Source organism: Enoplosus armatus, chromosome 17 (assembly GCF_043641665.1).
Source record: "Enoplosus armatus isolate fEnoArm2 chromosome 17, fEnoArm2.hap1, whole genome shotgun sequence".
NCBI classification, from domain to species: domain Eukaryota; kingdom Metazoa; phylum Chordata; class Actinopteri; order Centrarchiformes; family Enoplosidae; genus Enoplosus; species Enoplosus armatus.
In genome coordinates this window covers 14,575,626-14,587,958 of record NC_092196.1, presented here as the reverse complement: position 1 = coordinate 14,587,958, position 12,333 = coordinate 14,575,626, and the positions used below count along the sequence as shown (strand labels likewise).

The 12,333-nt window shown below is 41.7% G+C and overlaps 2 protein-coding genes across 2 annotated transcripts; both read left to right on the top strand.

Annotated features, from left to right (window-relative positions):
* The first annotated feature begins 3,595 nt into the window (after positions 1-3,595).
* On the top strand, positions 3,596-6,589 carry angptl6 (angiopoietin-like 6). Its single transcript, XM_070923170.1, has 6 exons — positions 3,596-4,066; positions 4,167-4,304; positions 4,398-4,584; positions 5,446-5,639; positions 6,044-6,314; positions 6,405-6,589. The coding sequence occupies exons 1-6, from the start codon at positions 3,596-3,598 to the stop codon at positions 6,587-6,589; spliced, it is 1,446 nt and encodes a 481-aa protein (XP_070779271.1).
* A 3,199-nt stretch (positions 6,590-9,788) lies between these two features.
* On the top strand, positions 9,789-11,850 carry LOC139300006 (intercellular adhesion molecule 5). Its single transcript, XM_070922970.1, has 5 exons — positions 9,789-10,071; positions 10,160-10,396; positions 10,552-10,776; positions 10,909-11,172; positions 11,337-11,850. The coding sequence occupies exons 1-5, from the start codon at positions 9,789-9,791 to the stop codon at positions 11,528-11,530; spliced, it is 1,203 nt and encodes a 400-aa protein (XP_070779071.1). The 3' UTR covers positions 11,531-11,850.
* The last annotated feature ends 483 nt before the right edge of the window (positions 11,851-12,333 follow it).

Below are 12,333 nucleotides of genomic sequence, written 5' to 3'. Positions count from 1 at the left end.
CATTACTGTACAGTAACCATGTTCACCGTTCTGTAGTCACGGTTAAGCCAATAACTTTCTTCAGTGAGAGTATGAAAGATAATTGATTGTTAATGTACTCGGTACGTGGATTAATAATTGTTAATTCCCCCAACATTCACAATTAGCGTTACATCGATTTGGTCAAATATCTATGCATTTAGAATGTTTGTGTCCGTCGCCCTCTGATGGTCACAGCGAGGAACTGCAACAACAGCGTCAATGCAGACATAGCATAGTAACACTTCCGGTAAATACATTCAAAAGAAAGTGACCAACATGAAGCAATCAGATTCAAAATCTTAAATGATCATGAAGCAATCGTGTCCGTTGCTAATGCGCTTTATCTATGCTTTTGTTCTTTCTTGGAGTAACCCTACTCTGTTTTAATAGCTGTATTTTCCAGCCGAAAAACGGACCCTCCGTAAAGCTGTAGTTTTAACTGTCACCACCAGATTACGATGAACATTATCATTTGATGATCACTTCTGCTCAGTTGTGATTGCTTCAATTTGATCACTTTGTCTGTCATATGACGAATTTATTGTTGCAGTTCCTCACTGTGACCACTAGAGGACAGCATACACAGATGATTTTAATTACAGGGTGTAACTAGCGTTGAGGAAGGCACAAGTGTGTTAAAATGTGTTAAATCCACACTTACAAACAGCAAAGACGGCACCTCTATACTATACCTTTTTGGCAAAATATAAATGCATTTTTTTATTTGTTGTTATTTTTTGTGGTCCTTTATTTATTAGTTTATTTGTCTTCCAATGGCCTTCATAAAACCGAATCAATATGTTCATTTTAAGTCAACATAGCTAAAAAAGTACATTTCTTAGGCAATGCCACATTGTTACAAGTGTACTAAAAACATTATTCTACAAGATAAACATTAAACTCTATGAAGTGCGGCAGCTTCAATGGCTGTCTGTAAAAACTTTATTCAAGAGTTGCAGCAGAGAGCAGGGCCTGTAGAGAATAAGAGGAATTGAAATCACAAGGAAACACTGTCAGTTGCTAACATAATTTTAGGTGTGGTATTTTCCACCCGAACATTGAAAGATCTTTGGCGTGTCTGTCAAGACACCTAACTCCACAATACAGTGACCAAGTGGTATCACTCATCATCACACACCAAAATCATTGAACTGTGTGAGTCTGTGAAGTTAGAGGGCTATGAAACTAATGGGTTCAGATTGACATTTTAAATATTTGTGCTCTGCAGATTTAAACACCACTGGCCACAGAACAGTTGTGACAGCATCTTAAAGTTCAAAAGTAACCTGATGCTGGAGTTGTGTTTTCTTAATTTTTTCTTTTGCTGTCTGATTGCACCTTAAACCTGCTGTGTTTTGATGTCACAGATTGGGTGTGACCATCAGTGCAACTAGGGTTTTTTTTATAGCTGTTATCACATACAGCAGGAAGCCACTGCAGTCTATTCTGTGGGTTCAAAGTTGCAAACACAGTTCTGGATCTCTACATATGTTACTCCAACAAATGACTCCAACAAATGAAAGATGAAACAGGAATTGCAGAATTGTGCAGAGGCCAGGTGTCATACTTTAATTAGGCTGCACTGAAGCTGCTGCATGTTGATGCAGACATTTGAATTTCAACTACGTACGCCCAGTGGTGGACAATACAAGCACAGTTTTGAGCTACATGTACTTTACTTGAGTATTTCCATTGTGTGAAGCTTTGTACTTTTACTTCACTACATTTCGGTGGCAAATATTGTACTTTTTACCCCATTACAATGATTTGACTGCAACAGTTACTAGTTGCTTTGCAAACTAAGATTTTACATATAAAACATGTGATCAACTTACAAAATGTGATGCATTGTGATGGATTAAAATACTAAAAACAAGCAGTATAGAAAAATAATTGAAATTAGCATCACCTCAACCAGCTGGGACATACAAATGTTGCTTACATGTTGATTTATCAGTAATAATATTCCAATATTATGATATAATAAAACTCTGAAAGGATCCATAATGCCCAAAGAGATACTTTAAGTAGGTTTTATTTTATTTATAGTATTGATACATTTACTTAAGTAAAGAATGAGTACTTCTTCCGCCACTGCCTATGCCAAACCTCAGTCAGATAAAAGATAAAACCATATAAATGTGTTGTGTTGTGGCAGAATATTAGTGTCTATAGATCTGAGGCTGATGTGCTATTGTTTGGGATGTGTCTATTTCCAGGAAACCCTGCTGTCTATTTACATTTGTTGCGTCTCTCACAGATTGGAGCAAACCCACAGCAGCAGGGAGAACATGCCAACTGCACACCAGAAGACGAAGGCCATGAATCATGGTGCATTGATGAGGTGAAAGTGTAGTTGAAACGATTAGTCGTTTAATCAGAAAATCAATCAGAAACTATTTTGATAATTGATACTTATTTTAGTCATTTTCTTTAGCAAAAAGGACAAATAATTGTTGTTTCTAGCTTCTCAAATGTGAGAAGTTGGTGCTTTTCTTTGTGTCACATGTATATATATGATGATTTTTGGACTATTGGACAAAACAAGACATTTGAAGTTGTCACCTTGGGCTCTGTATGTTTTCATTTATCAGCAGATGAATTGATAATGAAAATAATCACTTGAATACCACACTAGTTCAGCTTCTTACTGGACAGAGTCTGTGGCAGGATAGCAGGTTGATGGCAGAGGGAGGAGACATCCCGGGATTACTGTTCTGAGCAGCTAAATAACAAGTAGTGGGAGGCGGCGTCATTTGGATAGTTTGTAATTAGTTGTCTCCTTCTTGAGACAGAACCTCCCGGGGGGTGAAGAGGTAGTCTAGCTGCTGACAGAACTTCCTTAATCTTCACTTGGACATTTACGGAGGATCCAAAGACGACTTTGAATTTGGAAGAAGCGGCTCGTTTATGTGACTCCTCATTATCTTTGAACATGTGATTTTACAGCTGCTACACACCGGAGCAGAACAACGACGACCTAAACACTTTTCAGCTGCTACGGTGAGTTCTGAGCTGTGAATGTCAGAATAATCCACTTTAATGTAGACTGAAATGTACTTTCACTGTTTGTGGCATCCAACATTGCACTTGGCCAATTAAGTTGTTGTTTAATTCAGAAAGTGTTTGAAGTGCAGACATATAATATTGGTATCAGTGATGTGTTTTGATGGGAAAGTTATACAGGAGATTTTTGTGTCAGATGTCAATATTGACCTTCTTGGATTCATGTGTTTATGGTGTTGACCGTGGTTGCTGTGGTTGGATGTGGAGCTAACTCTTCTGTTGACCGAGAGACGGAGGTGTGTTGATTCTGGCTGGTTGATGTTGACTGTTGTCCCTTCAGTGTTTACCTGCTAATAAATTCCAGCCACTTTCGCTTCGCAAGGGCACATCTGGTGAACAGTCAAGACCCACAACACACAGTTTCCTTGAACACAGAGTTCACGTCTTTGTGTCAAAGTGTCAGACGAGTTTCTGAATGATTCATCACATCTGAGGATCACGTCTGTGGTTATTCTAATCCTGTCCTCTCCTCCGCTCCCAGGGTGTCCTCAGAAGTTTAACAGATTTCATGGAGAAGACACTGACAATAGGTCTGACTCTTTTCTTAACGCTCTGTGTGGACATACCAGAAGCTGGAGGACGGAAGGAGGGGGCTCATGGCGACAACACCCAGAAACGTTCCTCACAGTCTTCAGATACAAAAGGAGGCCGTTGCTCATACACCTTCATTGTTCCACAGCAAAAACTGACAGGCGCGCTGTGTTTGAACATGCAGTCTGCCACTAACAACCACTCGGAGGTGGCAGCGCTGCGGGCGGAGCTCAGAAGGCAGCAGGAACAGCTGGAGAAGCTCCGGGGCCAGCTGGAGCAGGAGGGGTCCCTTGCCATGGAGGTAAGAGCCTTGCGCAAAGAGAGTAACAGCATGAATTCTCGCATTGCCCAGCTCTATGCCCAGCTGCTACATGAAGTCATACACAAGAAAGACCAGGCTTTGGAGCAGCAAAGGGTGGAGAACCTCCTGCTGAATGCTACGACACAGGTGAGCAGAGAACTGCAGCCCTTGTTGATGTTTGTTTCATGTCACAGCAAAGCTCCATAACGTAACCTGAGCATTATCAAACTGTGCTGGAACATCTCAGGCACTGCAGGTGTCCAGTAACTACAGGGAGCTGGAGAAGAAGTACGGAGCCCTCACCTCCATGATGAGCTCCCAGAACCAGTTTATTGCTCGTCTGGAGAAGCAATGCCAGTGCAGGGACTCTGCCCAGTCCTCTCTGGTAGGGAACAAACTGCGGTCATGTTGCAAATTTGTACAGCGTCCTTACACAGGAACTGAGAATGGTGTGTTGTTTTTGTGTTGGTCTGGACAGGTGACAACTGAACCACCAAACCAAAGGCACTCTAATGTGCATCCTAATTACAGCTCTGAAGCCAACGAAATGACCAATGATGTTCAAAGGGACCAAAGTGCTCCTCCAGTTCATTCCCTCCCCACCACTACAGCCAACACCCCTACAGACCCTCCTTTCATTAGCTTCCCTGTCACAAAGACCCCAGGTAATGTAAAGCATGTCTCACAGCAGGAGTACTTGATTGAATGTGTGTGTATAAGCGAATCCATCTTCTGTCCCTCAGAGTTATTTAGCTGCTTAGATAAGCAGAAGCTGAAGGAGTCGGTGACCTGCTGGTCGGAGCCTATCTCTCTGGGAATGCCTAAACAATGTCAATCACAGCTACCAGCTCTTACAAGAACGGAGACTTTATAATGAAGACACATTTGTGAGCGCACACATGAACCACAGCGTTTGTTGGAGCTTTAAACCACACTGCTCCTGTGTACTTGCACAACTGGAATGTTTGAAATTACAAGTCCTTCCCGTCGACAGAAGCAAAGTGACTCCACAATTTGCGTGACTCACCACTTCCTAAAACGTGTGATGAAAGACTGCATTGCCACATCTTGTCCGTGCGAATATGGCTGAGGATGGTCCACAAATGACCACTAGGCGTTATCACTTTGTGTGGGAGATTTTCCTCCATGTATACATTTTCTCTGTACCAGACTCCTATGTTCATCTTATCACTGTGACATGACACTCAACATGTGTTGGCTGGAGTTGCTTTGTATCTGTGGTCTTCCAAAACCCTGCAAAAGCAATGCATTTGACACAAAATAAATCCTCAGAAGCCAGAAACTCAATTTCAACGGTTTACTGTGAAAAAAATGACAGCAGTAACTATTAACATTACAACAATGACTATTTAATACAACATTTTCCAGAACACATATTCATATCTTACAGTAAAGGATTTCAAAATGATATATATATTAAAATATTACAACTATATCTGTATAATGCGTTTCTTATCATGGCTCCTACAACCCTCACTTGATTGCATATACTTCTCCCATCTCAGGGCCGTGGCGGGACTGCCAGCATGTGCTCGAATCAGGCGAGACCACCAGTGGGATCTACCTGCTCCGCCCACAGAGTGCCAACCGCCTCCTGCAGGCCTGGTGTGAGCAGAGTCTGGCTCAGGGAGGGTGGACCGTCATCCAGAGGAGACAGGATGGGTCGGTCAACTTCTTCAGGACTTGGGAGCAGTATAAGGTGATTCCACACACCTGCAAGTCTGCAAAACACACTGGGGCCCGTTTTTTGTTGTTCCAAGACTTAAGGGACATGAATGTACCAAATTTCTTGGCAATCCATCTAATATTTGTTGAGATGTTTCACTAAAAGCCAGATACCTAGAGGAAGAGTCAGCAGGATTCATCCTCTGGGGACCATAAAAGTCTGTACCAGGTTTTGTGCCAATCCATCCAGTAGATGTTGAAATATTTTGCAGGTGAAAACTTTAACCAAAATTCATCCTCCAGGGAACATGAATGTCATGGCAATCCATCTAATAGTTGTTTCAGCGGTGGATGCCGCTAGCATGGCTAAAAATAGAGGAATTCATGCATGTGAACAACACAAAATGAACACTGATTTGCTGTGTTTGTGTTTTGCAGCAAGGCTTTGGGAACCTGGATGGGGAGTACTGGCTCGGCCTGGAACACCTCTACTGGTTGACTAAACAGGCCCAATATAAGCTACGGGTGGCTCTGGAGGACTGGCAGGGCCGGCAGGTGTTTGCTGAGTATGATAGCTTCCACCTGGAACCAGAGAGTGACTGGTACCGACTGCGGTTAGGACAATACCACGGCAATGCAGGGGACTCCCTCTCGTGGCACAACAACAAGGCCTTCACCACTCTGGATCGAGACAAGGACAGCTATACAGGTCTGCTCGCCCCCTGGTCCTGTTTGTCAGCTCTCTGCTGGTATTTCGATTTTTTCTGTTAATAAACCAGTTCTCCTGTTGTGTCACCAGGTAACTGCGCTCATTACCAAAAAGGAGGCTGGTGGTACCACATGTGTGCCCACTCCAATCTGAACGGTGTGTGGTATCGAGGTGGACACTATCGCAGCCGCTACCAGGATGGGGTCTACTGGGCAGAGTTCCACGGAGGGTCCTACTCTCTCAAACGAGTTTCCATGATGATCAAACCCACATAAAATAGTTGCATTATGGACAACGTGATGATGATCAGATGTAGACATATGTAGAGGGCCTTGAAGAATATGTTTCAGTGTTAACCCTGTACAGTATTTACATGTTGATTAGAGGCCAGTCAATGTCTGTCCTCTGTGCTGCAATTTCCTGCCACATTTTTATGTTTTGCAATTTGCAATGTGCTTTTCAATAAAATTATGCCAAATTAGCTCCTGGTTTGCTGACGGTTTTCAATACTTTAGAAAACGTTGACACACAATGAATGATTACACAAAATATGGGAGGAGATAAGTATATCATCTACGGTTGCTCCACTAAGAACACACATGTGGTTGTGGTGTCATATTTCCGTTTTAGAGGCAGTTTCCTGTTCACTGGGGCGTTGAATTTCCCCTTGTATACTTTCTTTTTTTCTCCCTGAGCTCGTGTAACTGTCAGCAGCAGGTCATCATCATCAGGGCCAGGATTCATCATTATCCAGATACTGAAGCTGGACATCAGCTGGACGATCCTGAAAAACACCTCATCTATTACATCCACCTCCCTCTTCCCTGCTCCCGCCTGCTGGTCTAGCATGCTGCCTCTCAGGATGTTGGGCCTTCTCATGCTGATGTTTTTACTGTGTGGTGAGTGCTAATGATGCTCTACAATAACTCTGTGTGGGTCTTAAATGTTATGCACTATTTTATGCTGTGGCTTGGGACAAAATATTAAAGTACTGGGGAAGTTTCTTGCTTGCTTATAGTTTCAATAGCTCCACGTGTTACCAGTGATGGTAACTACAAAAACAAAATGGAAAATGTATACTAGATTCATCTTAGTGAGGTGCTGTTAGGAATAATAAAGACAAGGGAAGACAAGAAAGATTGAAATTGTCATCTATGAAGCCTTTGACTTTTTAACGGAAAAAAATGAAACGGATAAAAAAAAAGTGTGACATCTTTAAATGTAAATAAAACTATGAGATTTTAAGTGGGAGAGGTAGGTGTTATAATATTTGTGGTAAAAACTTCCGCTATACTATCTGTGACCGTTGACTTGTGTAAACCGCGCAAACTGCATGGAGTGTGTTTGTGCCAAGAGTGGATGTGGTGGCTGGAGTCCATTTTAAAATAAAAAGTTTGAGAACAATTTAGCAGATCAACTATAGTCTTCACAGCACAGATGTAAACAGATGTGTAACAAACTGAATTTCTACATATGAAGGATGCTGTATAGTTGTGCTATCCTAAAAGGAGGTGTACATCTCCCACTTATTGAATTACAAATCTGTATCATGAATTTTAGCACGATTATTATATAGGAGGATCACATTTACTTTTTAATGTTTAAAATGAGCATTTTCCAAAGGAGACCAGGTGCAGTTTATCACCCACATGTATAATCTGGCCAGCGCTGATCTTTACTGGAAACATGACAACAGACCATGAGCTAGAATTCAACCCTGCACAGTTCAAAGTTGCATGCATTAGCCATCTGAGCCACCAGAGTGCAGTAAAGTCCAACAACAACATTACCATTTGTCTATCAACAGATGCAGGCAGTTCGTGCCCCTCTGAGCTCAACCCTCTCACCCTGGATCCTCCTGAGGTTATAGGAAAATATGGAGAGTCGGTCACAGTAAACTGCAGCAGCACATTTGAGGATCATGATGGAATGTACTGGAGCCAGACTGGAAATAAGACTGTAAAATCCGACTTTGACGTGGAAGATGAGAAGAGTTTTATCACCGGGAAAATTTCACTGTCAGACTGGAGTGTAACGGCCGAGTGCAAAATAAAACTGAATGCCTCTCATGAATGCAGCAAGGACCTTGAAATCACTGTATACAGTAAGTGTAATCTCAAATGAATATTATGCAATGAAAAAAATATCAAAAACAATAAAGTAACTCCATTATCTAATTTTGTTTTGATAGAGAATCCAGAGATCCTCCTAACTCCAACAAGTTATGCAAACTCTGTGGTGGAAGGGACTCAGTACGAGCTGCAGTGTCAAGTCCACAGAGTTGCTCCCGCTCAAAACCTCACTGTGAGGTGGTTAAAAGACAATCAAAACATCAAGACAGAATCTTTCGCCAACACAACCAAAATAGCAATAAATGTGTCTTCTACTCTGAAAGTCAACATCAGCAGAGAAGACAATGGAGCTCAGTTTAGATGTGAGGCTCAGCTGGACTTTGGGCCACATGGACGACAGCCTCCTGAGATATCCAGGATACACACTGTTTCTGTGCACTGTGAGTAAACACTCTGTATCCAAATAAACAAAAGTTATTTTTCTTTTCAAGTTTCTCAATGTCGCCCACTATCATGTACATTTTTAATAATAAAAACCCTACTTTTGGCTCCTCAGATGCTCCTGAGCTCAAGAACAAAAGTGATATTGGTCTAGTCACAGTGGATGAGGGTAAGGATGTCACCCTGAACTGTGAGGCTGAGGGGAACCCTCCTCCTGAGTTTCATTGGAAACGTAAAGGGATAAATCTCACGGCAAAAATTAATAGTCTCAGAATTACTCGGGCACGCATCAGCACAACCTACATCTGCACAGCTACCAATGCTCTGGGAAACATAACTAAGGAATTCAATATACATGTAATAAAAACTACCACGACAACAGCTCCTGAGGCATCAACACCAAGAGGTATACATCCTTGTGTGCTTTATTTTAGTTTAGATATGGAATATTTGTCTATATATGTCTATTGTGCACCAAAATGAAGCTCTGATTGAATATGCTTGCTTTTGAATGGCAGGTTGCCCCCTATTATTGTCACCTACTGAGCTTGTGGTGAGATATGGAGATCCAGCTTTGGTTCACTGCAGCACAACAGCCACAAATGTGTTGGGAATGGGCTGGGAGGCTGCAGAAGCAGGCGTAGGGTTTCAAAATGTTCTTTCTGTCAATTGGACGGTTGAAGAGTTGAAAGAGTGGACCATAGAACCTCAGTGCTACGTAACTCTGAGAGATATGTACCAGTGTCATGTGATTCCAGCTGTCACTCTTTATAGTGAGTACAACTCTACAGACTGTTTGATACATTATCTTCATCTCAATAATACATTTGTGTGTGCATATTTGTTGTACAATTGTGGTTACAATTTCATGGATATCATTACGTTTGTTCTGTTCTACTAATTATTTCCTTTATTTACAGAGACTCCGGACAAGGTGTCACTCTCTGGACATCATGGTCCGATGGAGGAGGGCACAGAGTACAAGCTGATGTGTGATATCATCGATGTGGCTCCTGTGCAGAAGCTCAAAGTGAAGTGGTACCGAGGCAATGAACTTGTGCTCACAAAAGAGTTTAATGACACCAGTGTGGTCCCACTCAATGTGTCCTCTACCTTGAAAGTCATCCCTGAGAGAGATTACAACGCAGCAGTTTTCAGATGTGAGGCTGAGCTGCACCTTGGACCAAAAGGGCCAGAGCTCGTCCCTAATGTAACCTCACCACCTTACGTTGCTGATGTGCTCTGTGAGATTTCCACTTATTTATTTATTATTGTATTTTTTAACATGCTAATATTCTTTTTTGATTAATTTATGCTGATGTTTAATTGTAGATAAGCCACGGATCCAAGGTTGTCCAGACCGTCACGCTGGTGTGGAGAATGAGTTCAGTATGGACATGTTGCCCTGTCAAGGGGATGGGAACCCACCACCCACTGTTCAGTGGTTCTATCAGGGAGAACCGGTCAATGCATCGGAGCCTCTCACCAGGACTCAGTCAGGAAAGTACATAGCTCAAGTTGGAAATAGACTTGGCAGGAGCAACACTTCTGTCGATATCACAATTGAATGTGAGTGCATCAGACTTGATTGTATATTTCATTACAATATAGACAAACACGTCATTTTTCCATGATTCCCACATGCACTGTACCAAAGTGTTGATATGTTTATATTTCTTTTGCCATTATTTATTCTGAAAAGTATTTTGATACAATGTTCACAGATAGCCCTTCATTTACCTGTAATGATCGCTATGAGGTTGAAGAGGATGGGAAGCTCCAAACTTGTGAACCAAAGGGAAAACCTACGCCCACCATCACCTGGTTTAAAGATGGAAAGAAGATTGCTTCCCCACAGCGCTGGACAAAGCATGATAGTGGAAAATACGTACTTACAGCAAGCAACAAACATGGAACAGTCAACCATATGCTAAATCTTGATGTTTTATGTAAGTTTTATTATTTGGAATTCCAAAAATAGTCTTTGTATGTTGACAGTGAATATAAGTGATTTGGGATTATTAAAACATTTCTAAAGAAATTGCAGGATATTGTTCAAATGTTCACCCTCTTCTCCACAGATGCCCCTGTGTTCAGTGAGGGAAGTTACATGAAGGAGGTGGCCCCAGGAGAAAATGTGACTTTTGACTGCCTTGCTGAGGGCAACCCTCCCCCTTTGATCCGTTGGAATAACACCGCTGCAGTGAATGTGAGGGTGACCGCTGGGGGGCGCCAGACGAGTATCAGCGTCACAGGAGCCACGTCTACCAATGCTGGTGTTTACATCTGTGTTGCCTCGAATAGAGTTGGGAATGTGACAAAATCTGTCATACTGAAGATGAGAGGTATCATTATTGACTATGTGCAGAACACTTATATATACACAGTTATGTGGTGACTGATGTTGACGCTGCGATACATAGGTTGCAGGAAAAAAAAACAATTTATGGGATCAAGAAGTGAGAATTGCACTTTAAGTTTACGTTGTTTTATCTTGTTTGTCTTTCAGGTAAAACCACTGCAGGCCCCTCCCCACTCATTTGGGGGTTGCTAATTCTATTGGTCGTCATCCTCCTCCTCCTCGTCGCTTTCATTTTACACAGCCACAAGAAAAAACATGGACAATATAGTTTTGAACCTGTCAACGCCAACGATGGTTCAGATATCCCTATGTCTACTCAGTCTAACGGGGTGCGAGCTTAGGATATTTATTTACTTGCTGAATAGGTGAGATTAAATCAGCCTGGGGACTGAAAACTTAATCAGATATGTTATTTGTCTTGCATGGCAAGAAAGGCCTATAAATACTATATTTTCATTTTATTGTAAGTCTGATTTGATCCTATGTTTACACCAGTCAGGACAGATCAATGATCACTGGTACTGATTAGAAGCATTTGTTTGTCAAGAACTGTTACTGACGAAGCAGGTGAATTATAACATTTATTTTTTATTTGTGGGGTTTTAAAGTGTAACCTAGCTTTTATCTTTTATCATTCTTAATAAATAAACACAACAGCCTGTGTCAAATGTGTTGTGCCTCTATTTGGAAACCCTTACGTATATACTTTAAAATGATCATCTTTATAGTTTCACATTAGTTTTTTGCTTTCACAATGTAGCATTATTGGACAGCTACATAATAAAACTGGAACAGAAGAGGACAGAGGTGACAGACATGATTAATTAGGAATTGCATTGTAACTAATTTCAGATAAACAATTCAGGATTCAAGCCACCTCTTCATTGAGTCACTCATGCCTTGCACAACTCTGTGAATTGGTTAATCTGCCAGCATCAATGTGTTAATATGCATCAGCTTTTAATGCGTGGTGATTGATGATGAACTCTATTGATCCGTGTGGGGAGTTTTAGGATGTCAGGGCAGCACAAAGCCCCCGGAGCTCAGCGGTGCTCAAGGACACTTATAAACCAGGTTAAACGAAAAATAGCAGGTGAAACAGCCCAAAGTGTCAGGATGTAGCACGGTGCTGCGGTGGGTCAGG